This window comes from Hemicordylus capensis, chromosome 1 (genome assembly GCF_027244095.1).
Source record: "Hemicordylus capensis ecotype Gifberg chromosome 1, rHemCap1.1.pri, whole genome shotgun sequence".
In the NCBI taxonomy this organism is placed as follows: Eukaryota; Metazoa; Chordata; class Lepidosauria; order Squamata; family Cordylidae; genus Hemicordylus; species Hemicordylus capensis.
The window spans coordinates 198,211,055-198,237,909 of NC_069657.1; the positions used below are offsets into that span (position 1 = coordinate 198,211,055).

The following is a 26,855-nucleotide window of genomic DNA, read 5'->3' on the forward strand; positions in this document are numbered from 1 at the left end:
GAGGTTAAAGGACACTCTTTACAATTCGGCGCTAAAACCTCAACTCTCGATGTCGAGTTCGTCGGCCGCCTCACTATCGAAACCGGCTGCTCCAACATCAAGGAATGCGACCCCGTCTACAAAAACCTTAACTAAGAATACAACAGGGTCGCCATCGACTCCGAGTCCGAAGTCCAGTCACCCTTTGACTCTGATGCAAGCATAGAAGGAAAGAGTACCAAAGCCCTCTTCCTCTACTTCGAAAGAGGTTAAATTGGGAAAGGTTAAAGCTGAAATGAAATGATGTGTCATCTCTACACCCTCCATTTCAATGCCTGCTTCCCATAAGAAGCTGAAATTGGACGGAGCATCGAAGCACTTGATGTCGGAGAAGCTCTTAACGTTGAAGCAATTGACATTGGGGAAATCTTCAAAGTCCAACCTCCCGAAACCCCCACTGTCGCCATCAATGCCGGCACAACCGAAAGAAATATCAGTATCGAGTAAATCAATGTCGGGAAATGGGTTGACATCATCAGTACCGAAGCTGATGATACTGAAGTTGAAAATAGTGCCTATAAAGGAGGTGTGACATGAAGGGATGTTGACATTAGATTCTCTGACAACCACTCATTCACTGTTGGTAACGATGGAAGTCCCTCCGTGTAATATATTGGCACTGCCTTTGAAGGCAAACATAGTCCTGTCTCAGTGTGTATATCCATTTTCTGCACTTCATCCCAGTATTATTGACCTCAGTGATACTGATGGTGTTGTTGAGGTTCCACGGACCCTATCTTTTTCTCCTGTCACTCATGGTTGTTTAATGGAGAATGAGAGACAGAATCTGCTTAAATGGAAAACTGAGAAACCCTGGTGTGCACATGCTTACAGCCCTATGCAACCTGCTTCCTCACAATGGCATCAAGGAGGACACGACTGTAACCATCAGAGCAAGTCTTATCAGGCTTTCCAGTCAACAGCCCGTCCATCCTTTGATGGGTTTACTCACATTGATTGTTATGCACAGCCCTTACATGTACTGCGTTACACTGACCCAGTGAGGGATGAAGGCTTATTTTTACATCCATATGATTTCCATCGCCCCAGAGAGGTTACACATACAGTCACCTCGGGCTCGATGTTGTTCCATACAGCAGCTACGATGTTGACGCAAACTGATCCAGAGTAGCCTCTTGCAACAACAACTCCATCAAACCCACCGTTTCCACTGGAACCAGTACTTCCACTGGTACAGCCTATCTTTCTGATTGAGCCTCAAAGTCCGGTTTTAATATCCACAGAGCATACACCGCGAGATACCCTGTCATCTGATGGACGCTCCCCCGTCCCGGAGGACCCTGCACCAGAATCAGACATGGACTCGGAGCCACGGAGCCATGGACACGGAGCCGCGGAGACCCCATTGGACCCATCTAAATTATCATATCTTGATCTCCGATATGTCCAAAGCCTTAGGGCTCAGCCTTAAACAAATCACTGGAAACACTGAAGATGCCATTTATAAGTTCTTGCAAACTGCAAAGACCTCCTAACCTACTGCCCTACTATGCTACCAGTACTGTTACAAGCCTCGAAAAAAGGCTGGAAAAAACCATCTACTATGGCCCCCACTTCCAGGAGGCTTGAAAATATGTATAAGGTCCAAGAAGAAGGTTGAGAATACCTTTTTAAACACCCGCAACCTAACTCATTGGTGGTTAACTATTCATCATCTTCCTGCTCAGGTAAGCAACATGCAGCCCCGATTGACAAGGAGGGTAGTAAGTTAGACTCCCTTGGAAGACATTTGTATTCGACCAGTACACTAGCAATGTGTATGGCTAACTACACTGCATGTATGTCACATCATCAACACTCATTATGGAAGGAGCTTGCTGAAGCCAAGCCAGAGGGCATGCAGGCTAATATCAAGGAACTCCAGATCAGATCAGCTGATATTACTAGACAACAAATTAGCACCAACAATTCGCTAACATGCCTGGCCGTTGTGATGGCTATTAAGAAAGCCGTCTTCCAGGCGACCAGTTTCAGAGGTGCTGTTGCCATGGGTTCGAAAGGTGTATTAGTGAGGGTGGAAAGAACCAAGGAGAGACTCCAAGGTTCTACTGGTGGCTTGACCAGCGGGAAGACATTAGTCAAACCCTTTAAGAAGGCCTTACTGTCCGGATGAGAGAAGAGAGTCTTGCCATCTGCTCTAGGGTGACGCGAGGACAGGGCAGCCAGGTGCACCTTTAGGGAAACATTTGCCATGCCTTGGGCTTTCAAGGAGGAGAGGTAGAGTAGAACTTGCTTGACAGATGCCTGTTTGGGCAAAAAACCTCTGGTCCTTGCGTAGTGTTGGAAATGGGTCCATTTGGCAGCGTAATTTCTCCTTGTCGATGGTTTCCTGCAATTTAGGAGGACATTCTTCAAAATCCCACTCGCCACACGGTCAGCCTCAAGGTGTGAACGTCTGGGTGAAGTATAAGGCTGTTGTTTTGAGAGAGTAGATCTGGCTCCTGTGGTAGCCGTTGATACCTGTTCCGGGAGAGTTTGCGTAGCTGTGGAAACCAATCTTGTCTTGGCCACCACGGTGCCACTAAGATGAAAGGGGTGGGGTCCACAAGGAGACAGGCCACCACCCTGGCTATTATTGGCTGCGGAGGAAACATGTATGGTAATTCCGTTGTCCAGTCCAACTGGAAGGCATCCCCCAAAGACAGCGGGTCGTGTCCCGCTCTGGAACAAAAGCGGGCACATTTTGTATTCAGAGATGTTGCAAACAAGTCCACTGTCGGTTGAAGCCATTGGTTGAAGATGGGGGTGATATACTCTGGTTTGAGCGCCCATTTGTGGGGTGTGTCCTGTGGAAAGACCAGGCTGAGGTCGTCTGCCAGGATATTGTCCACTCCTTTGATGTGGACCGCTACAGGTGAGACTTGGTGACGGAGGCACCAATTCCATATTTGAACAGCGAGGGCACACAGGCTGCGGGACACTGTTCCACCTTGGCGATTTATGTAAGCCAGGGCCGTTGTGTTGTCCAGCTATATTTGTACGGATGAGTCCTGGAGAATTGGTTGGAAGGCTTGTAGTACAAGAAAAACTGCGAGCAATTCGAGGAAATTGATATGAAATCTGGCTTGTGTTGTTGTCCACAGGCCCTGAGTCCGGTGATGGCCACAGTGTGCCCCCCAGCCCAGAAGAAAGGCGTCTGTTGTCAGCCAAATCGTCGGGGCCGGAGTCTGAAAGGGAATGCCTTTGAGGAGATTCCTTCTCATCGTCCACCAGGTGAGTGAGTCCAGGACTGGAGGTGGAAGTCTCAGACGTTTGTGTTGGCTGTGTCTGGTTGGGCGGAAGACAGAGAGGAACCATAATTGGAGTTTCCTCATTTTCAAGCGCGCATAGCGGATGACATTGTTGCAAGACGCCATTAAGCCCAAAAGGCGTTGTGTGTGCCGACTGGACAGGGAACCGTTGACATAGATGTACTAGATCCTGGATGCATACATAACGGTCTTCTGGTAAGTATGCTCTTTGGGCGTTCGTGTCAAAGACGGCTCCAATGTACGTGGTCACTGGAACTGGGTCCAGGTGAGACTTCTTCCAGTTCACCTGGATGCCCAGGTCGCGGAGTAGGTCCAACACACAGTGGATGTGCGAAAGTAACTCTTCTTTGTTCCTTGAGGTCAAGAGCCAGTCGTCTAAGTATGGGTAGACTGAAATCCCCAGTGTCCTCAGATGGGTGATCACTGGGGCCATGCATTTTGTAAAGATCCTTGGGGCTGTAGACAGTCCGAAGGGCAATACATTGTACTGGAACACTTGTGTACCTAGGGTGAACAGCAGGAATTTTCGATGATGCGGTCTGATGTTGATGTGGAAATAAGCGTCCTTGAGGTCCAGCATCGCAAGCCACCATTCTCCTTGTAGGAGAGGGAGAATTTGTTGTAACGCCATCATGCGAAATTTCCAGATGCGCACAAATTTGTTCAAACGGCGGAGGTCCATGATGGGTCGAAGGCCCCCATCCCGTTTGGGGATTTGAAAATAGGGAGAGTAGAAACCGTCTAGTCTGTCCGCCCACGACACTGGGGCTATTGCACCCTTCTGCAGTAGCTCCTTCACCTCTTCCCTCAAGGCACACGTTGGGGAGTGAACCTCATCCCCACAAACCGTGGTGTCGTTCTGAATTCGATGGCATACCCTGAGGATATGATTTTCAGGACCCAACGGTCTGATGTTATATGGTGCCATGTGGGGGCATGGCTCGCTAATTTGATGTGATGTGGCGGCACAGGTGATGACAGAGCCCCCGCAGGCAGGGATAGGGAAAGAGGATGTGGTGGTGGGCAGACAGGAAGTTCAGGGACACTTTTGGGCGTCGGTGGGTTTACGTTGGTTGTTGTTTGATTTGGACTTGGCCTGATAGTTTCGTCTCTGGAAACAGTTGTAAGGCCTGTGGTAGTCCCGGCGAGCTTGGCGGTGGTACGAAGTCCTGGGACGTTGGAAAGAGGTGCGGAAGCGGGGCTGATAGGAGGACGAGGTGGAAGTTTGACTTGTAAAAGTTTTTGATGTGAATTTTGACTTTTTAAGCTGTTCCATTGTCAAATCGGTTGTCTCGCTAAAGAGACCAGTGCCGTCAAAGGGTAGCCCCTCAATCTTCTCCCGCATATCTGGTTGTAAGTTAGTGGAGGGTAGCCATGCATGTCTGCGGAGGGTGATCGCAGCGGTCATGGCCCAGGACTCACTCTCCGCCAAGTGTTTCGCAATGCTCAGAAGCTGTCTTGTCATGTCACCTGAGCGTTCTAAGGTGTGGCAGAATTTTCCCCGAAATTCGTCAGGGGGTAGTGTGTCAAAGTCTGCAAGCAAGTTCTCCCAGATTCTGTGACTGTATTTTGCAGTACAGATGGAGTAATTTGCCACCTTTATGGATAGAAAGGAGGTTGAATAAACCTTCCTGCCCAGGAGATCCAATTTCCTACTCTCTTTATCAGAGGGTACCATATATCGCTTCCCAGATTTGGAAGTGGCAGCACAATCAATGACCAAACTATTTGGTGCTGGGTGCTTGTGAAGGTAGGCTTTATCCTTTTCCTGGATACGGTACAGGCTTTCTAGGCGCTTTGACGTCGGGGTGGAAGTGTGGAGCACCTCCCAGGCGCATTTCGCAGCACGTGTGATAACCGGAAGCATAGGCAAGGCAACAGGCACAGTCGACTGAGTCTTGAGCATAAAATTGTCATCGATGGTGGCCAGCTCCGAACGTAGGTCAAGTCCCAATGCATCAGCCATAGATCGTACATGCTTATGATATGATTTCATTTCTTCATTAGGTGACACATACGTGGTAGGAGCCACTTCTGCCGGTGGTTCCACAATAACTTCCTCTTTGTCCTCCTCTTGGTCCGATACAAAGTCGGAGGAGCCCCCGTGGTCAGAATGTGAAGTGGAGGGTGATGCTGGCGTCGGAGGGTGAGTCCCAGCCATAGATCCCTGTAGAAGAGGAAGATCAGCCTGGGTGGATATGGAACGCATAAACACCGATCTGGTTTGCGAGGCTTGGTGTATCAAGGGAACAGCTGTGGTTTGTGTGGACGCCATGGCACGCTCCAGGTGTGTGACTAAGGTCGTCGGGTGGGACGGGTGAGAAAATGGTCTCAATGGTCCCAGAGCGTCAGAGACGCAGATGGTTGTTCGCGAGGAATGATCGAGGCTCTGAACTTCAGTCCCATGGGCGAACCCGCATGTATGCCACGATAGGAGGCTGTGTAGGTGGGCTGCCATCAGGGTAGCAGCTGAACGAGGCAGTGAGCGGGGGGTGGTGGTGGTCCAGGGTTCTCCACCTCTGGGAGAAAACCCAGAAATGTCGATGTCGACGGTGTGTTGGTCGTAGAATCTAGCAAAGTCAAGAGTGTGTTCTGTGCAGCCAAGTCGAGAGGCACAGAAGAATCGACAGGTCCTCTAGTATTGACATCGAAGGTCGGCGGTGGTGGTCGACATTGAGGAGAGACTTGCGTAGACACCGAGACCACAGGCATGTGAAGAGCGGATGGCGGAGGAACCGTGGCCCCTGGTGTAGGAGGGGACGAAGCAATCGGAGTCGGTGCAGGTGAAAGAGACAAGACTCGAGACAGAGGTACGCTCGACGTCGACGGTTCGGCGTTGAGAGGAAGCTGTAATTCGCCGGCCGTATTGGCAAGGCCCGGTAGAGGAGAACGAGGGTATAAACTTGTAGGCGATGGTGTACGTTCCCTCGTTAAATCGATCAGTCTCTGACACTTACTCTTCGGTGTCGAAGGGTGATCTTGCTTACGTTTTGGTGCTTTCGGCATGGACGGGGTCGAGGTGCCGGAAGCTGCGTTCGATGTCAATGAGGATTTTTCTGTGGGCGTTGATGCAGGTCTTGTCTTCGGCGTCGAGGCCGGTGTCGAGGTTTGTTTGTCAGTCATAGTCTAAGCAACCCCTGTAGGATGGCTAGGGCTCGAAGTCGAAGACTGTCGAGATCGTGACCTATGCTTATGGGAGGTCGACGTCGACGGGGGAGTCGAGGCGGACTTAGGAGTCCGTTTGCTCAACGTCAAAGGGCAAGGCGTTCCCTGCGTCAAAGGGCTTAGCATGTCGTCATAAATGGCCGCTCGAAGGCGAAGTGCGCGGTTTTTTCGGGTCTGTTTGAAGAAAGACAGACATATTTTGCACGCGGCTACATTGTGCTGTTCGCCCAGACAGATAAGGCACAAGTCATGCAGGTCTTTAGAAGGGAGTTTTGCATTACAGCGCTCACACCTCTTAAAGGATTTCTTCTCATCACCCATAGGGTCAAGAGCGAGTATCCCAGTGGTGTGAATACCTAGGATCACTCAAGGATCATCTGTTACAGGTAAGCAACCTGTTTTTACTTGCAAAACCAGAAGTATGGCAGGACTCAATATTCCTTTACTTTACAGTATGAATTAGGGAAATTAGGCTCAGCCACTCTTACATGGTAATGACAGCCCAATGGCCCATTTAGATCAGGGCAACTCATTTTCAGCAGAGGTGAATGGGAGTGCAGAGCTGGTGGAGCAGAGGCATGTAACACTATTCCTTCTCATTGTTTCCTCCCTCCAAATTGCTCTCCAAGCAGCTTGAGGTTTTAAATAGAGAGAAATAAGCATTTCAAACATAGAGAGAGGAAGTTTGGGAGAAGGCAATTTGGATCAGGAGATAGCATGAGGGGAAAAATATGAAAAACCTCTCTGCTCCTGATTCCTCCCTCCAAAAGCAGCTGTTCCTAAGCTAAACAGGCCCTTGGGTTGCCATTCCATATGTCTGCATGTAGAGTGTTGTATTGGCATCAGAGACAATTGCTTATCACATCTCAATCTTGCACATCTTCCAGGAACTTTCTATCCAGGATTGTTGTTATTTTATCCTTACAACAAATCTGTGAGGTAACAGATCACTCTGGGGCCTTTCACATGATCACATGGGCCAGCAGGCAGGGGAAAGGGAGGGTTAAGTCTACCTTCCCTGCAGATTGGCCCCAGTCATGCTGTGCCACTGCACACACAACTGCCATGGTGGCAACTGGCATGGTGTTTCAGAAGTCAGTGGAATCCCACAATACTCACCCCGAGGAAACCGGCACTCTAGGCACTCATCTCTGTGTCAGCCTAGGTTGCAAGCAGCCTGCACTGACACACGATCCTGGAGCCTGGGTTAATGGTGTGCTCTTTCCATTAACCCAAGTTAAGAGCCGGGTTTGGGTGCTGGGTTTGGCGCTGCAGCACCATCAGAATCCACATGGATCCCAGCAGTTCTCATGGGCAGCCAAGCCCAGGCTCATTGACTACCTGGTGAGTTTAATCGATGAACAAGGAGTGAGTACACCAGCTCTCAGAGCATGACTCAGAAGATTCACCAAGGAGCCCAAAGGCCTTTTCAGATGATAAAATGCCAGCAATCTATATCTGGCATTACACTTGTCTAAGTTGTGATTCAACCAATTACTGTGATACCCAGTCAATGTATATATAACAGGAGAGGATGACCTTGCTGCTGGATCATGTTTAGCCTCTCAAGAATTAAAACATAATTATAAACAAACCTACAATTAGTTGTTAAAATGGCAGCTAATACAGGCATGGGTCTAAGCTGCCTTACTCATCACTAACATGAAAATAATGAAACAACATTACACATTACACTCACAGTGACAATTGTGTTGCTAATTGGGGGGAAAAGATTCCAGCAACAAAATAATGCACCTTTGAGAATTCAGGAAAAAGTTGATATCCTTACAGCGAAGAACCTTGAAAATCAAGTCTTATGCAAGGCTGGTCTTAGGGTTGGATGAACCAGTTGTCCATCCAGGGTATTTGCCTGAAGGGTGAATCATGGGAGGGGGGCCCTGCTTACCCAGGGGGCTATTTATCCTAGGCCTGGAAATGTCTAGATGTCACACAAGTAGATATGAACTGCACAATTCCTACACTTTAAAAAAAATTGTCTGGAATAAGATCAGAAGGCTGTGGAAGCATGGGCAGTTGCTAGGGGAAGCAAGAGCTTTTTGGTGGTCCCTCCTCACATTTTGTTTTCATTGTGCCTTGATGGGGTAAAAAAGAAAAAGGAGTGCCAACTTGCCTCTTCCATAAAAATCAGAAATAGTGGGCTCTTTGTCATTCTGTCCTAATAGCTGGGTAAGTGCTGACACCCAGGGCTGCTCCCCCATGAGGCCAGGTGAGGTGATGGCCTCAGGAAGTAAGTGCAGCATGGGGTGGCGAGTGCAGACACCCCATCATGGGTGTCATCTCACCAGCTGCTGCTGTTGTTCCTGCCTCAACTGTGCTGCAGTTGATCATCTCTAGGGTTCCCTCCACTCTTGGCACCCTGGCTCCCTCACTGGCCTTGATGCCACCCCTTTTCTGTTTTGCTGCTGGCCTCAGCTTCTGGGGTACACTGCTAGTGCTGGCTGCTTGCATGTTGAAGGCATCTGGGGGTGTTTGGTGGGAGGGAAGAACACCTACCCTGATTCTCATAGACGATCAGAGCCTCTGTTTGGCTCTGTGAACACACCCCACGGGCAATTGCAGCAGCAGCAAGCGTGAAACATAGATGGTCTTTCCAATTCTGGGAGAACCTTCCTGGCACACATTGCACAGCCAGGAGGCAGGAAACCCTATGACATCAGCAGCTGCACTCCGATTGGCCACAAGGGGGCAGGAGTCAAGCCCAGCCCTATTCAAGCCATTGCTAGCATGGAATCACAGAGCGTGCTATGCAGAGCAGCACATTCACAGATAGCAGCTCTGTAGCTGTAGCTCTCTACAGACCTGCTCTCCTGACTTTTAAAGGTGCCTGGGCTCAGCTTTGAATCAGTGCACGGACCTCAATCTGTGCACATCCCTACTTCAAATCTTGGTCATGTGTACAGTCTCAGTGTATAACATGCCTCTAGCAACGCTGGCTGGCCTCTCCTTGCTGCCATCATGCATGCTGCTGCTTCAAAACCAGCGGTCTCCCTCTCTTTTCCCTCCAACACCAAACTATTCCACTTTGTGTTAAGACACGTTTGGTGCTGGAAGGAAGAGACATTGGGGGAGAGAGACAGAACACTGTGTTGGCACAGCAGTGGAGTGATGACAAAGAGAGGCCAGCTGCTTCATCCTGCCTCTCACCCTACACACATCCAACCGAGGCAGTGTGCCTCAGAACCAGAGGATGGGGCTGAAGAGGAAAGGGGCAGCATCTGGGCCAGTGAGGCAGGCTGCAGGGCCAGCAAAGGGCGGGGCTGGCAATGGGGTAGGGCAGCAACAGCACCTGCTCCTGCCCAGGGGGGTGGGGACTGGTGAACAGGGTGAGGGCAGTTTGTTACTGTTTCTCTCAAGTGGAGAATGGCAAAAAGCTGGCATGGCTGACATAATTTAACTAACAGCCTTCCTTTGCATTGTACATGTGTGTTTCTGCTTATTTTTGGACTCTTGGCATTGTGTTTTCCTCCTGGCTAATAGTCAGAGACTTCTCATCTACCCGTGGGGAGCTGACTGTAGCCATTTTTATCCTTGATCTGGGGAGGGATGAGAACTTTAGGACTAAAATTTAATAACCTGTGAGCCAGAAATTGCTTTTGGGTTAAATCACACCTATGTAAACAAACAGCATTACCGTCCCTTTTTTAGCATGTGCCTTCCAAGGAGGGGATCAAGCACAGGGTCGATGGTTTCCTCCAGGTGTTCTATCAAAACAGGATCTCCAGCAACAACCGCCTCTTCTATAATGTCAACATACCTGCAAAACAAAACAAAAGCAAAGAGGTTAAGGAGAGCAGAAGGATCAGGAAGGAGGCACAGGGCAGGCAGGAAGGGCAGGGGTTTTCACTAGGTGTTTTGATGGAATTAATTTGTTTATTTGCGTACAAAGAAAGCAACAGCCTTGGAGTAAAATGAGCTTATATATATATGACTTTAATAGCCCAACCCAAACAGATGTTTTTTATCCCTGTTAATAGCAGTAGTTGCCAATGAGCACTTACCCTTTCTGACGCAAATGGATGACTTTCAAATCTGAGCCATATCTGCTTTTTATCCATTTGATCCCCTGGTGCTGAGGGTCAATCAATAGAGGCCAACGTTCGCAGTTTGTAAGAATAGTGGCATTTTGTGTAGACATGGCATCACTAGGCAAGCCTTCATTGTTCCATTGAGCAATTGTTGCATCATCCGTCAGCATGGAGATCGGATCAAGACCTTCCGTCATTGGAATGGGGACCTAGAATAATAAAGGTTAACTTTAAAATGCCTAGTTTCAGTTTGTGCCACCGTGACACGGTGTCTCTGTGACAATACAGCACTCATTCCTTTAGTCTAGCATGAGAGAGAGAGCGCAAGAGAGAGAGAGCTAGAAAGATCACTAAGAGGAAAAAAGCGGTTATATTTCTTAATGCTCATTCTAATAGTGACAAACATAGATGCTACAGTAATCTCATAATAGTAAACATTCCTAAATCAAAAAGCAAAATAGGATTTCGTTTGGATTTCAGTGCATCAGCTAATGAAACACAGTTTAGTTCTTCATACTCATTGAGATAATTACTGGAGTTATCAATGTGCTTATTTATCTATTTACATACTGGGCAAGAATTCATGCCCTGCATTTCCTTCACAGGGATGCTCAAGGCAGTTTGCATTGGTATATATACTTGTAAGACAATTCAATTATAAGATTTCCCACCGCCATAAGATAACATAAAAACATCCACAGAGCAGTGGAGGACAATGATTCTCAAAGAAACCTATGTTTTTCAAGCATATGAATGATTTCAAGCACAAAGGTTTATAGACACTGTTTGGCAAAGACAACATTTTAAAGGCTGTATTGTACTTATTTACAAGATCATTTTTGTAAATGAATTTGAGGAAGAGGCTGATTCACCACGGCTTCATTCCTTAAGAAAACTACACATCCCACAATCCCCCACACTGCTTGGGGACCTAAAAGAACTTAAAAGAGTGGGGGGTGTTTGGATGTTTTAAAGCAGAAGCCACAGCAAGGCGGCTGTCTCCAGTGCTTTGTAACAGAAAAGAGGAGATTGTACCTGCTGTCCTCCTGGCTCCCACACAATCCCTGGTAAGGGAGGAGGATGGAGAGAAGGCAGGAGAAAAGGAGGCCCTTCAGGCCTAACAGGCATGTCAGAACTCTGACAGAGTTCTGCACCAACAGTGGGCAGTGTAGTCAGAGGTACTAGTTGTCAGGGCTCCCTGCTGTCAGTATGGGACTCCATCCAGTAATGTCTGGATCCAGTAAAACACCATCCAGTAAAAACTAGGGCCATTTTAAATATTCACATTTGGAGAAGCATGTGCCTGGTAATACGCAAAAGGGCAGTATAAATGTTTTTCTGTCTGTGTACAGGTAACAGTGAGTTTAATTTTCTAGACAGTGGGCAGCACCCAGACTGATGCTGGCTTTGCGTTAGAATATTTTGGGTGCAAATGGAAGAAATAATCAGTAAGAAAAGCTTAAGAACCCTTTCCCTGCCCATTACTCTTCTGATCCCATTGTTTGAGAAGAGGAGCAATAGCTGAGTTTTCAGAACAAAAGGTAGCATGGAATGTGTAGTGTCATCCTTAGCAATAAGTGGTCTGATGTTTAAGAGACAAAACAGGCAGAAGAATACTTCTCAGGTCCCATATAGAAAGTCATTTTAAAAGTTCTTATTTTCAGTGGCAACACTGAGGAAGCATTCTATTCAAATCAGCCATACCGTGGCTAGTAATCCAGAGTGCCACTGCATGGGCATTTGTGCACAGAGGGGGAAGTTTTGCCAATCTCCCCTTTCCCTAAAACACTCTGAAACATCTCAAAATAGATTCTGAAATTTGTGCTGCCCTCAGGGACATCATTCCAGCTGGCACAGAGCACTTCTGGGGGAAGGGGAGATAAGCAAAAATCACACACAGCCTGTGTGCAACTACCCATATACTGGAACTCCTGATTATTAATCACTGCACAGCCACTTTATATGGATCACTTCTGCAGCATTAATCTGGATGTTGCTCCAAATGCCCTCTGTCCTGCTAGCCAGTATGAAGCCTAAGATAGAACAGTCTGTAGTTATTTCTGGAATCCTGGCTAGCATCAAAGAATGGATCAGTTACAAATACATAAATATATTCATCTGAATGCATATAGTGTGTGGGGTGGGGTGGCGGGGGGAGAGATGTAGGAGTGTGCCTGCTCAACCCACTGCCAATAGCCTCATCTTCTACACACACTTGGCATGTGCTAAGTGTGATGCAAAATGGTGCTAAGTGTGATGCAGAGGGTGGACGTAGGAGTGGGGCCAACCAGCATGATCTGAATTCATCCTCTGTGTACTTTCACACCAACTTCTGAGCAACATTAAACACTACCAGGAATTGTTGGTGCTGCTATTTTGAAATGTAAACCTATTTGTTGGCAATGACTGGAGAATTTTGAACAAATTCTGTCCCTAGTACCTACAAATACAATTAGAAGCAATCATCAGTCAGTGAAATAGTTTGCTCATATACAGGTGAATGAAGCATGTTTTCATGGGCTTTCAGGACATGTTTCATCCTTATCTAATTGTAAAAATGTCAATAAAAACAGAGGCATCCATATTTTCTAAGGAAGGAAAACTTTCAAGAATCCTTCCTGAAAAAATTTCTGAGCAAGACATTTCTATTTGCGCATTACCTTTTGACTTCTCAAATAGGGCAACCACCGATTTTGAACTAGCTCGTGCCTATAACATTTTGCAAATGGCCCAGCATACGAAATAAAAGCTGCAGTTAGAAGTACGTCTCCACACAGCGTCTTCTCTTGTTCATGGTACTGTGCCACCGACTGAGCCCATCTCACATTTTCTGACTAAAATTCAAGGACCATAGGTTAATTCATAGTAACTGTACCTTAGCAGGATAACTATCAAATGGTCAATAACCATATAATAGGAAGGAAGCTCAGGTATTATTTCTTACTAATGGATACACACACATACTAACATGAGGAGCCTAGGTTAAGGGCTCAGATGAATAATAATTTAAAAAGCTTTGACCAGTTTTCAAAAAGAGACATGGGGTAGACAAGAGAACCATACTGGGGGTGGCATTCCACAGCTCCAGGGCTATCAGAAAGAATCTAGTATCTCAAAAACATTTTACCTAGAGCAGGGCTTCTCTGACTTATCTGAAATCTTGCACATGGGGAGGTGTGGGTGGGGAGGAGGTCCATAAAGGAGGAGGTGCTCCCAAAGACACGACTGTGCCTGCTGTCATCTACCTACAGTCCAGCAGCTTCATTATGAATCTGTTGAAGTTTTCATACCATCTTCAAGGGCAGCCCCATTAGAATGTATTATATAGGCCACATTCACATGTAACATGGAACCGCAGTTGAATGGGCAAGAGGTTCTGTGAGAGTTACATCCGAATGCATGCAACTGAGGTCCCGTGCAGCGACGTACCTGAGGTTACAATTTTCGGTCTCTGATCTGAACCCTCAGGTTGTAGTGAATTTCATCACCACAATCCAAGATTTAATGAAGCCTGTGTTTCGTCCAAATTCAGGACTGCAGGCTGCATCCTCTGGAACCAGAGTTGAGGGACAAAACTCTTCCCTCAACTCTGGCCGTGATTGGCTGTGTGGGCGGTCCTTCATGGAAGAACAAAGCCCGCACAGCCAGTTCCCCCTCCTCTCTGCATTCTCACTGGCTGCAGAGAGGGAGCTCTCAGTTACGTCCAAATTCAGTGGGGGGAGGGGGGAGTGAAACCACAGGTCCATTGGATCCACGGTTATGTGTTACATGTGAATGTGGCCACAGTCTACTGTAGGGCTCACCAAGAAATGAAGTTTTAATGACTTCAATGAATTGTGGTGTCTCCTGCTAATTTGAAGAAATCCATAGCCATTACAATCAATGGGCTGATGTGCTGGGGGTGTGGACATGGCTTGCAATTCTATAAACAGCTCTTCCAATGCTAATCATATTGGCCTGTAGCTAAACCTCTTCCCCCTAGACTGCTTTTTTCCAGTGTGTAAAGGCCTCATTGTTCTTTGTGTGAATTGATTCAGTTTCTTTTAGGATTTCAGAACAGTGAAATGCCTGCTTCATATGTTCACGGTTAACCTTGCTTGGAAAAGCTCTGCTAAAGGGAAATGAAAGATTCAGCATCCCATCTTTTGCTGGGGCAGCTGTGTGGTTATCTGGTGAATTCTATAAAAATTGCTTCATCAGTCTAAAGGGAGCTGCATGTGAAAGACGTCTTCTGTGCATGTATCATCACTTGATGGATCAGGAAACATGGACAAAAATCAAATGTGCATTCCAAATGCAGATATTGTCCAAACATAGCACATTGTTTTCAGTGAGATGCTCACATGGGTGTCCATGGGTGGGGAGGGCAAGGGGGCAGTTGCCTGCCCTGATTCATAGGCAAATTGATGTGAACTAGCGGCTGCTTTTATTTATATATTTATATGTATATACTTCATACCACCACCATCCCAGCCAGAAAGATTCTTGCAAATGCCCAAGGATGCTCATTTGAATGAACATTGGAATCACATCCTCATTTACATTTTGGTGCAACTAGTCACTTGAAAGCACCCTTTTAAAAATATGACTACAGCTGGAAAGTTAAAGGTAACAGGAATCTTTGGCAAGCAGCACAGGCTTCCTTTATTTCATTATGTCAAATAAACAATGCAATGCATTTAAAAAATAGTTTTGCCTGAGTAAACTTGGACCGAGAGACAATATGGAATTTTACAGACATGGAACTTGTTTTCAATTCTAGCCTTTGAATACCTCTAGAATGAATTGTCACGGCCACCATCAGGGGCTGACATGATGCACAGCCTTCCATCACCCTAACACTCCACCTGGGGGCTGTTGCAGAGTCCCAAGTGAGCATCAGGGCTAGTCAGAATGAGTGGTGGTGCTAGCACTGCTTCCAGTGTTTCCCCCATTTGCTGCAAGGGGGAAATAGCAGCAGCGCTGCTAGAGGGGAAGCTGCTTGTTCTGGAGTCCTTAGGACTCCAAAGCCGCTCTGGAGCAGAGCGTTAGGGTGACGGAAGGCTGCACATCATGTCAGTCAGTGAGAATTTCCATCTTTTGTGAGTCCACCTGAATACAGTGGGGATTGAGAGTCGGATTACAAGGTCAGATGTGACTTCAAGATGGTTTTGAGAACCAACTGTCCTCTTTTCAGAAATCAATAGCAACTGAATTTTTGATAATTGGGCTTTGCCACTGTGCGTTCTTTGCCATTATCCATTCTTTGGCTTAATATATGCATTCCACATCCCAGGGAAATAATTAGAGAATTATCATATTACTTAAGCAACTAGCACAAATCACGCTGTACCCTCTGTAACCCAACCGAGGGCGGTTATCATAAGAAATGTTCAATTGTTGTCTCAGAGGAGCTCAGACTCGGAGCCTCTGAAAAACCATTTCTGTTGCCAGTGCCCAAAGATTGCCAATTCTTCTTCTTCACGTTCTTGGACATGTTAGTTAGTAGGTAATCTTGCAGTTAATATATACGACACTGAGGCAAAATGCAAGAAAATGTAAAGGTCAAAAACATGTTTCCTTTATGAAAAAAAATGAATGATAATGACATAATTTTTTCAGCTCATCAGGTTCTTTGCTAAGTGCCTCTGTTATTGTCAGATCACTAGTGTATAACAAAGAAGTGCTTTCTGTAGGCTGCTTCATTAGCCTGCCCTGTAGGACTCACCTCCAGACCTTTCACTAATCTGTTGGCCAGCTCAATAGTCTTGTTAGTTCTATTCACTTCTTCCTGGCAGCGGATTTTCTCAGCTGTAGCCCTCTCAAAGGCGGTGGTTAAGGCAGCCAGGTTTGTGTCTAGTTCCTTCAAATAAAAACAATAAGAAGCAGGTCTAGACAATGTAGGAACAAGTAACAAAAATATTGCTGCCATCTTATATTTTGGGAACTTAAGTGATAAAAGAGGAAAACCCAATTGTTCTAAGAACCCTTTCTCTCAATTTGCACAAAAAGAAGGGGTGAAAAGAAAAGCCTGTACATTTAGTTTAGTAGCAATATTTTCATACGTTGCCAACATGTTGGTCACCTTTCATTCATTATGGATGCAATCCTATGCACACTTACTTAGGAGGAAGCCCAACTGAACTCAGTAGGACTTACAAGTAAACACAAATAAGATTGTGCATATCTTACCAAGGATACATTAACACAACCCAGTTTGTGCTTATTTTCAAAGAGGGTTGATTCTCATTGTCTACCTCCTATTTACCTGTGTGGAATGCAGTGAACCAGTAATCTAAAACACAGAAAGGTCACATATCTCACTACTCACCACTGATCTGTGCTCATACATGGTAAATGGCTCATTAACTAATTCAAACTGAGCTGACGGAAAAATAGCCAATCCAGCGTGAACTCAAAGCCCAGAAATGCCCTGTGCATCTTGTCAAGGACAATATAAGACACAGCGAGGCAGTTAGGCAGTGCAGCCATTATTTGCTTCAGAAACTGGACTCATAAGGAGGAAGTTCAAAAGCGTCCCCCCACCTTTTGTTGTTTGCTGGCAAGGACTAGGAGATTGTATTGGACCCTTTCCACATCCCCACCCCTCCTGCTCTGTCTGCTGCTGCAGAGCTCCTGACAAACAATTCATTATCTTGGAAATTCAGCAATATTTTAAAAAATATATCATGCTTTGAGCCTCTTTTGGGTTGCTAGATGAGCTAGGAATGTTGGCTTATATTTCACAAGAAGGGCTGGCATGTCCTTTTAAGGTCAGTAGGACTACTTTGAGTAGTTTTCCTAATCACATATGCCAAAATCTTTAAAAACATTGTAGAGAGTTCAATTATTTTTTATAGGTACAAGATTGTTTTTTAGTTCAGCCTCCAGTTTGCAAATGCCCCACATAAAAAGAACATAGTAACATATGAAGACAGCAGTAGCAGATTTTTATAAACCTTTAATATGACTGAAAGGATACATATGTAAAAATTTCAAAAGTTTAGTGTCTGTCAGTCTTTTCTAAAGATGGCTACTAGGTAGACGGCTTTTTCAGTGGTTGTACCCCGTTTATGGGATAGCCTCCCCAATGAGGTTCACTTGGCTTCACCGCTTTGTTCTTTTAGATACCAGGGGCTTTTAAGCACAGCAGGTTTTACCGTTAGTTTATGGGGAGGCTTTAGTGTGAACCCGAAGTTGTCCCCAAAACCCAACACAAATAGATTTTTTTAATCCAGGGTATGAATCGGGTTGCACTTTAATGCACAGTGAAAATCTCAAATTGTGTGTGAACTGCTCCCCGATATCTCACAGGGACTTTGGGGTAAATCTAGCAGATACGTGAATGTACCCCCTCCATTACAGAGGAGATGCGAGTTAAAAGTGAAGACCTTTTTGTTCACTCAGGCTTTTGAAATTTTAAATTTTTGATCTGATTTTAACTGATTTTTAAAAATATTTTTAAAATTGTTTTGTATTGCATTTTGCATTTTCTTCCCCTCAGCCCCCCCTTGATCTGTTATGATTTAATATGTTGTGTGTTTTTATCTTATGTTTTAATGTTGTGTTTTAACATTGTGTGTAAGCCACCCAGGGAATAACTTGTTATGGGACGGCTAACAAATAAAGTTTTTATTAATTATTATTACTATTATTAATAACATTATTATTATTAATATTAACAATAATTGCATCATCATCATTATTATTATTGGTGTGCTAAAGTGCTTCTAGTTCTTTAGAAGTTTATGTCTAGTTTATGACATATTCTAGATACTCCATCTGGGGTATCATTATATATTTTCTGCTCTAGAACGTTGGCCTATTGCAGTTGCTAAAATTTTGGGGTTTTTTTAAACCCCACAGACATTGAAAAGCAGTAGAAAATCCTGCTAGTGATTAATGAATGGGAGGAAGAGTTTGAGTTCATCCAGGTAAAAAAAACATGACCTGTGGAATGCTGCCAGAAGCAGCAAAACCTCTGGTGGGCTGGTGAGCAAGAGCTGTTTAGGGACCAGAAATTTGCCTGGGGGCAGCATTAACTTACCTAAGCAATTTTCTAAAGATTTCATAGTATGAAATATGGCCAAAGAAAATGTATGCGACTCCATCTTGAAGACTGCTTATCCTCTTCTTCTTTAGGGCTTCTTTGAAATATTTGCTCTGCTTGACTTCTCCATAAAATGGGTAAGTTGGGTAGGATGTAGACTCATTATTTAAAGTAGAGAGAACATACTGCAGCTGAGTTTGGCAAACCACGCACCCGAGGTGCATTTGTTTGCAATGACCCAAGGAGCTGATAGAAGGAAAGCACACATGTGGCTGTCCTAATACTACGGATATGAAGGAAACACATGTGTGACTGCCCCACAGTGCCATGTGCCTCTACACCAAACATTTGGACTTTGTTCTATTGAACCCCTGACTCCTGGCACACTCATTCTGTAATTATGAAAGGGAAAGTAGGGGGCTCTTAACGAAATCCACAATCCCACTCCCGATTCAATTTTAGCTAAATCATACCCCCTATAGCTTTCTGAAATCAGTAGCAAAAAGGTCATTACAAGGCTAGGGGGCATGCCTCTCTAGCCCCCTGTCATTTGAGCATAGATTATGAGTGTTAACACTTGGTAAACCAGATCCAGCCAGAAGATAGTTCCAACCCTTGCCATCCCACCAGCCACAACTGTGGCTCATTTTCCTAGCTGGCCCAACATGGAGTTGTCCAGGGTCAAGAGATGGAGACTGCTGAGACAATCTGTTTTTTATAACTGACTTGAAATGTGTAAATTAAAATTTGTTCACCTAAGTTTACAAGCAAATAATTAGTGATATTCTTGTCCACAGAAATAATACGTTCTTGTAGATTCTTTACATTGTTACTATCTAAATAATGTACAAAAAAGGAGAGATTAAGTTATTACAACATTTTTCTTTTTCCTGAATTACCAATAAGACATGTCCCTTCCCTTACAGTTTGTGCATATCAATGTGATTAATTTTTTTTAGAGTGCCAAAACCTCTCTCTCTCTCTTTTAAAGCATTGCCCTTTTCAAAACAAGGGGAAATTCAGTATAGTTTCAGTGCCACAGTGATCAAACAGTGTCACATCACTATGGCAATTGGTGCCCAGGCCAGGAATACAGATCAGCTTTAATTGTGCAACGCCTTATTGCTGGTGCATGTCAATCAGAACCTATGAATTGAGAAAAATTTGCTCTGTTCATTCTGTTAAATGATGTATCCAATTAAACCTGTTAGAATTCATGATCTTCAGTCAAGGTTAAATGAAAGTAGTTACTCCTGTCAGCTAGGTGATTAAATGCTGCCTACATCAGGCACATTTATGTGCAAAATTAAAATTTTGGTATAAAGCATGAATCTTTATGCATGCCAGTTAATTATCTTGCAGTTCCTTCCACTTATTAAATGCCCACTGCATTTCTTCTTAATCATTAGCTTCCTTTCAAAACTTGTTTCATACTCTACATTATACCAAATTTCAATGTTTAAATGAAATGCTGTATAAATGAAAACTTCCTCTTTTCAAGGATTTGGCTGTTGCTATGTTACTGAAAGATAACCATTATTAACAGGTTCCCCCCCACCCCTAGTCATTATGCAAAAGATCTGTTTGTGTTGTGCTGCAGGATTCTGAGCCACTCTGATAGGAATCCCTTGTGTTACGGCTGCCTGCTGGTCATTTTTGCTTTCTTTAAATCTACCTGGGACTTCTCCTGCTCGCTAGCCAAGCACCAAGGTAGGAACATGCAATGTTACAATATAACAATCAACCTAGCAATAAGAGGGGAAATGCTCTGTGCCCACCCTTCCTGAACAGAGAAGAGATGAAAACCATCACATTTCAGCACAGTTCTGATTTGTCAGAGGAGGAAAAAGAAAAGCCTCTGTGAAAACCGCCAGGGTCCCTCATGTGAAATGGGGGGTTGCTGTAAACTGTTTTGTCAGGATTTTCCAATAAATAATTATCCATCAAAAACCCCATCAGAGGGCAGCTTTCTTCCAGTGAAGAACACAAACAGCTATTTATATAATTAAAAACATCAACAATTCTTGCATTCCTTTAGGAGACAGGACTAACACAAAACATGTTAGAATCAATAATCCACAGTACAATGTATTGTATTAGTTACATCTGCTTGGAAGATCAGTCACCCTATTGGGAGCCGGGATTCAAATATAGGCAAACATCCAGAGGACTAAGAACACAGTGTAAAACTGAATGTTACTGAGTCCATCTTGACTGAAGGAGATATTGGACTGGAGAAAAGAAGCTTCTCTTATTTCTGATCAGACCTATCTGGGTTGGCCATCGTAGGAAACAGAATGTGACACTTGATGGGCCTTTGATCTGATCCATTAGGACTCTTCTTATGTTTAAATTCTACATGTTCACATCAGTCAGAGAGGGGGAAACATACAGGTGTAACTAATATATAACCCTTAGTCTATTCCTCCTAAAAATCAATCTCTAATGAAGCTGAAGGTATTTGGAGATAGCTGATTCGTGATCCACTGCATGAGATGTAATGGCAGAACTGGTCAAGCAATTTCCAGTCCTACAAGCACCCTAAAAGCATAGAAAGCCCGGCACTTTTTTATTGTAAGTGGCCCTGGTACTTGCTGCTAATAATGTCTAGCTCGCCCTATGTGCCTCTAGGCGACATCCTGTCAGGATCCTGTTCCATGCTTGGAGCTAGCTGCCAAAAACACTCTGAGAAATGCAATCATGATATTTCAATTCCATTTTGTATCCTAGGCACATGTTGTGCTTCAAGCATAATATTATGGCTCACCAACCTTAAAGGCTGCACAACTTGTGGGAGGTGATGCCTTCTGCAGATGTCTTGACCATTTGGTCAGCAAAGAGGAGCATTCCACCAGAGGGCCATGATGCTGTTCTCTGTGTATTACCCAATGCCATGTACATATGCACTCACACCTGTGGTTTCTGCATTGTAGTGGGAATCCTTTTGTGGTTTAATTGACTGTTGATCAATAAAGTTGTGGTCCTTTCCTCCTCTTATGCCTCGTGTCTTTACTGGGCACAGCAATGAGCACTGTGCTTAGAAATACATAGGCTTGTCAACTTTTCCTTGCTGGGTGGAGTGGTGTTTGTCTGTGCAGTAGACAAACTGCTTAAAAACTGTTTCTTCTTTTTCTTCTTGTTGTTGTCTTTGAACTCTGGCCCAGCAAAACTGCACAGAGATGTGGCAAAAAGGAGCTGCACTAAGCAGTTGCAAAGGTGGCACCCAGGGCATAGTCTGAAGGCAAATGATGCAGTGAGTCTTGCTAGAGCTAAGCAGGACTGGGGATTGGTCAATGCCTGGATAGCCTTGGACCTCTGGGTGTACTGCCTTTTGTTGTTTAGGAAAAAGTCAAGAGAATACAAGAAATAAATAGCAAGTAGCCGAACTAGAGCAGATGGGGGAAAGAGAATTTGAATGCCACTATTTTGTTTGTATACAATTATTCCCTTACACACCCACAAGTCCTCTGTGAATAGGGTGGGTTGTAAATAAAAGAGATAGCTATGTTCCAATCTAACATACACTTTTTTTGAAGTACTTCTGTTTCTCAAAATTACCAAAGAATTCATGTTTCTAACCATCTAAGATTCACTCCTTAAGATCATATGCATCCAGCTCTTTTTTTGGCATCTAAACATTGTGACAGTTTTGACATTAATACATGATCTTCAAAATATATTTCAAGTCTCTGTAATGTTGTGTGATTCTTCCTTTTCTACTCAAAATATTCTTATTATGGTCTTATTTGATGTCACAACATGGTGGCAGATTAATGTTTCTGAAACATTGTACCAGCATTGCAAGTAGATCTTCCCAAAGATTACAAAACAGTTTGAAAACATGAAAAATGTGAATGAAATAGGATAACTTTCACAACTGATGAGAAGTAGGCAAAGATTCCACCTCTGAGAATCTACGTTGTGCAGGTGCTCTTCCTTTTATTCATAAATGATCTAGATTCAGGGATGAACAGCCAGTTTATATATAAAAATACAAAGTTCTGATTTTGCCTATCTGCCCTTGTGCAGGGCAGTTCACCATAAGTTCGATTGACAGCCTGTTCCTCCAGTAGTTTGTTTGGACCTTAGGAAGTAATGTGTCATCATTTGTTAACACTTAGGCTGTTAACTGTGGAGCAGACCATCCTGTACTGTCATTTTTCTATGGGCTTGCTCTTGTTACTTTAACATCAAAACAGCATCTTAATGCACAGGCTGCGATTCATAGAACAGTGAGTGAAAGGAGAACATCTATTTGTGCTGTTCCACAAACTCTTCTGCAAGTGGTGCATGATGGAATACTTCTTGTAGTGCAGCACCACAAGCTGCCAGTGCTTGCTGCATTTGCCATGTCATCCCCTTTCTTATAGGGGAACAACAGTACTTGTTCTTGGCTGTCCGGACAAGAAATGGCCACAGAAGGCCAAATATGTTGGAGATGGAGTTCCAGTGCATTGCCCTTTCGCACCAACTATCCTAATGAGTAGAGGTAGTTAGTGAGGGTCCCCTTACCTGTCCCTGCTTTGCCTCTACTCTATGACCCCTGCCTTGACTCCCCAGGTATTTGCTATAGTGAATCAGTTCTACTTGCTTTCTCCTTGCAGAGCAGATGGGAGCATCTCTCCCCCCACCCTCCTATTCACTATGTAGCTCATAGTTAGGATAGGTCTTTCCTATCTCAAATGTACTTAACTTAATAACTCTTATTTACTTTATACTGCACTACAATCTACACTTGATCATAGCCAAAGATCTTAGCCTTATCTTATTTATTTATTATTGGGCAGTATAGAAATTGAATTAATAAATAATAATAATAATATAAATAAAAGACCAAGAAGCGATGCAATATAATCTCCATGCTTGTTCTTGACTAACTGCAAGAATAAGACTCTGCACTACTTGGTAACTGGAGTGGGCAGCTTCCTTTTGGTGCTTTGCTAAACAATCACAAATTGCAACGAAATAAGAGTTTGCAATACTAAGCCAATGAAGTGGTTTGGTAGTGGGATTTGCTGTCCACTGCTGTGGACTTATTGATGGGAGAGGGAGAATTCCTGTCCTTTCCAGAAACCCTCAGAAAGCAGCCATGGAAGCAGGGGTGTTCCTGTTAGCACCATGCTAATTTTTGATTGGCTAGCTGTCCTTGCTGATGTCAGCAGCCCACAACCAAATTGGAGTGGCTAATCAGTCAGTCTGAATGAGGTACACAGTGCTGAATGATGTACCCACTGCCTCTGCCACCTCCGAGTGGTTTTTGGTACATATAGGACTTCCCTTCCTTCTCAGTCGTTCTGCAGTGGCAGCCAGCAGTTCTTACTCTTCGCTGGCTATTGCTGAGGGTCCATCATCGCTAGAAGGTGCAGGGGAAGGGAACTACACAGATGATAGTAATACCTGTAGCACGATGAAAATGCATTGGTGAACAGATATGAGTGATCATTTTACAAAGTGATGGTTCTGAGTGATTGGATGCATCCATCTTTCTTGTCTTGTGCTTGCTGTGAGCACACTTGGCACAATATTGCTCTCAAGTCTTTGGGTGACTGTGATGTCTGAAAGTGTTCTAAGAAAACTGCATACAAATATTTGAGTGAACGAATCTTAGATAAAAATTAATGTTAGCAAAGAAGATAGCTAGGTTTGTCAATCACATCCATCTCCCCCCTCCCCCCTCTCTCTCACACACACACACTTCAACTCTCACAAATGATCAAACTGAAAAACAACAGGAAGACGTGTGTGAGTAAAATGTCCTTGAATTAACACTAGCATTACAGTTGAATGACCAGGGCCATTTCTGTGGGTTATTGGACAAATGCTAGAAAATCAATATCTCTATTGAGAAACCATCTTTTGGAATTAAAAAAAAAAGTCCCTGAACATTTTGAGTTCAAATGTTCCTGGTTCCCTAGTGTTATTTCAAATTCTTGTTTGAACTTAAATGGTCAAATCATAAATAGAATGAAATGTTCACCCACTGGTGGATTTTATAACTTGTTTTTATAACTAGCTTTGTAACTTTGACAAAGTCACAAAGGTTAACGGCAACTTTGTACTTCGTTATTCCTGATCAGCTAAAATAGGTTCGAGCTCAGGTTTGCCTTTCTGTAACAGCATGGCTTTAGCAATTCACCAAACAAAATGTCAAATAACAGGTGGATTGTACTATAATGCAAAAAGGATTTAGTTTTTGAAAGTATGAGCTGGAGACTCATCTTGCTGAAATAAAGTCAAGCTCCTGTACAAATATTGGCTGGTCACAGTGGATGATATCTAGACCAGCACTGCACTGATGCCACAGGGGCTGACATCTAGACTAACACTGCACTGCTAAGCAAGCGGGGAGTGGCAATTTTCAACAATGTCCCCTTCCTTCATAATCCTACCTTGCCTCCCCCAAAAAATATACCTCTGGAAATATTCAACCCTCAATGACATATTTTTGGAAGGTACAGTGGGTTTCAGAGAGAAGGGGAAATTGGCAAAAATCACCCAGTTCCCCCTCGCACAATGGCACAGTGTTAGTCTGGATGTCAGCCAGCATTAGTTTGCTACATTTCTTTGCATGTTTGTTTGAAAGTATGTTCCACTGGCTGACATCCAGTACCGTGTAACATGGGTGGTGCCAATACATTTGTCCTGCTGTGGGCTCATAATGGAGAGCCAGCAATCTTGCCCTTTTATCGTCATGGATATTGCAAATATGATTTTATGCAAGAGCATAAAGAGCCTTTGAGTAGCGTGACGGCATTCCAGAGGTGCTAAGTAGGTCAGAAACACGTCACTTGACTCTCTGCAACAGCATGGGTGGACTGGCACCACCCACGTTACACTGCTCCGGTTGCTGGCCACTGAGTTCAATGAGATTTTACTTCCCAGTAAGTATGCTGAGATTTGTATCTTTAATCCCCACCAGACAGAACCAGTATGCAAATATATTTTTTTCTTGTTAATTTAAATAGAGCACTTTGCAACCAATAATGGAAAACAATGAAAGGGATTTAATATTCATATTACGGCACACATCAGCAGTTATATGTATTTCCTGTCAAGTGAATCTACAGGTGTGATCTTTCCTATTAAGAGGGAGCAATTCCTTTGCCTTTTATGATAGATAATTTTTAGTACTGAAAACCTAAGCTGTGACAGCCACAATGCATCCTCCTTCCCTGAAGAGTAGTTGGAAGCTAAATGGAAACTTGACCTTTTATGTCAGAAAACTGTATCAATGATCCTGGTGCTGCCCTCATGCTAAGCCTGACTTTTAACCCCAGCCTTTAGCAAGTGCACCCTTAACCCTGGCGCCAGGGTCATGTGTATGCTTGCACACAGCCCAAGCAGACACTGAGCCTGGCGGCAAGAGTGCCCGGCAGAGGGAGGATACCTCAGTGCAGTGAGCTCATCGCACAGTGCATTGTGCGATATCCAGAGGCTGGGACGGATTGTCCCAGACTCCGGAAATCTGCACTGCTCCAAGCAGCGTGGATCGTGTGGGAGTACGATTAGCGCTCCCTGCCAATGTGGAAGGATCGTCTGGGGGGAAGGTAAGTTTTGTGCAGCCTTCCTCTCGCCCACCCTCCCTGCTTCACAGTCGTGTAATAGCCTTAGTCTCTGCTTAAGCCCATAGCTCACAAGAGAAAGTAATACGATAGTAATAGTACCAACGATGTTTGGTACTATTGTTCAGACTAGCGCACCAAGCAAAGTGGAAAACAGGAAACATCCTAGGCTAAATAACTGGGCTGTGCATGGCCACAAAATTGATCAGGTTAACGCCTTCAAATATCTGGGTGTAATCTTTCACTCAGCTGGTTCCAGGAATGCCCACCTCAATTCTATCAGGCAGTCTGCCCAACTTGTTACAAATACAATTAAATCATATCATTTCACACGTGGGGCCCTATTTATACCTGCATCAGTTAGGACCTATTAATAACTTTGCTCCATTAGAAACCATACAATCTAAATTTATCAGAAGTATATTGCAAGTCCTGTGCTGTGTGTCCAATGCTTTAATCAGATGAGAGGTTGGGCTTATTAGGCTAGAGACGTGCTACTGGCGCTGCATTCTTATGTTTTAGCTAAAACTGGCCTTTGCACAAGTGGGTTTAGCCTCCTAAATTATGGCGGATAGTTTTAAATCTAAATGGAAGTCTTTGGTGTCTAATAAATTATCCCATTATGGGCTTTCTCCAGAGGGACTTATCAGTTTAGGATTGGATAAGGCGAAGAAGGTGGTAAAACAATGCATTCTGGATATGGAACTTCAAGAGGAAGAGGTGGGCATTAGAAATGGTATCT

General features: G+C 44.3%; 1 protein-coding gene across 22 annotated transcripts in view; it reads right to left on the minus strand.

Moving 5' to 3' along the window:
* LOC128332356 (dynein axonemal heavy chain 11-like) overlaps nucleotides 1-26,855 on the minus strand; it is a 353,782-nt gene that overhangs the window by 42,981 nt on the left and 283,946 nt on the right. For all 22 annotated transcript variants that reach the window (XM_053266643.1, XM_053266647.1, XM_053266645.1 and 19 more), the window contains 4 exons: nucleotides 16,230-16,364; nucleotides 13,183-13,356; nucleotides 10,496-10,731; nucleotides 10,129-10,251 (listed from right to left, as the gene is read on the minus strand). In XM_053266643.1, the coding sequence (XP_053122618.1) occupies nucleotides 10,129-10,251; nucleotides 10,496-10,731; nucleotides 13,183-13,356; nucleotides 16,230-16,364 (668 nt within the window). The remainder of the gene's footprint in view (nucleotides 1-10,128; nucleotides 10,252-10,495; nucleotides 10,732-13,182; nucleotides 13,357-16,229; nucleotides 16,365-26,855) is intronic.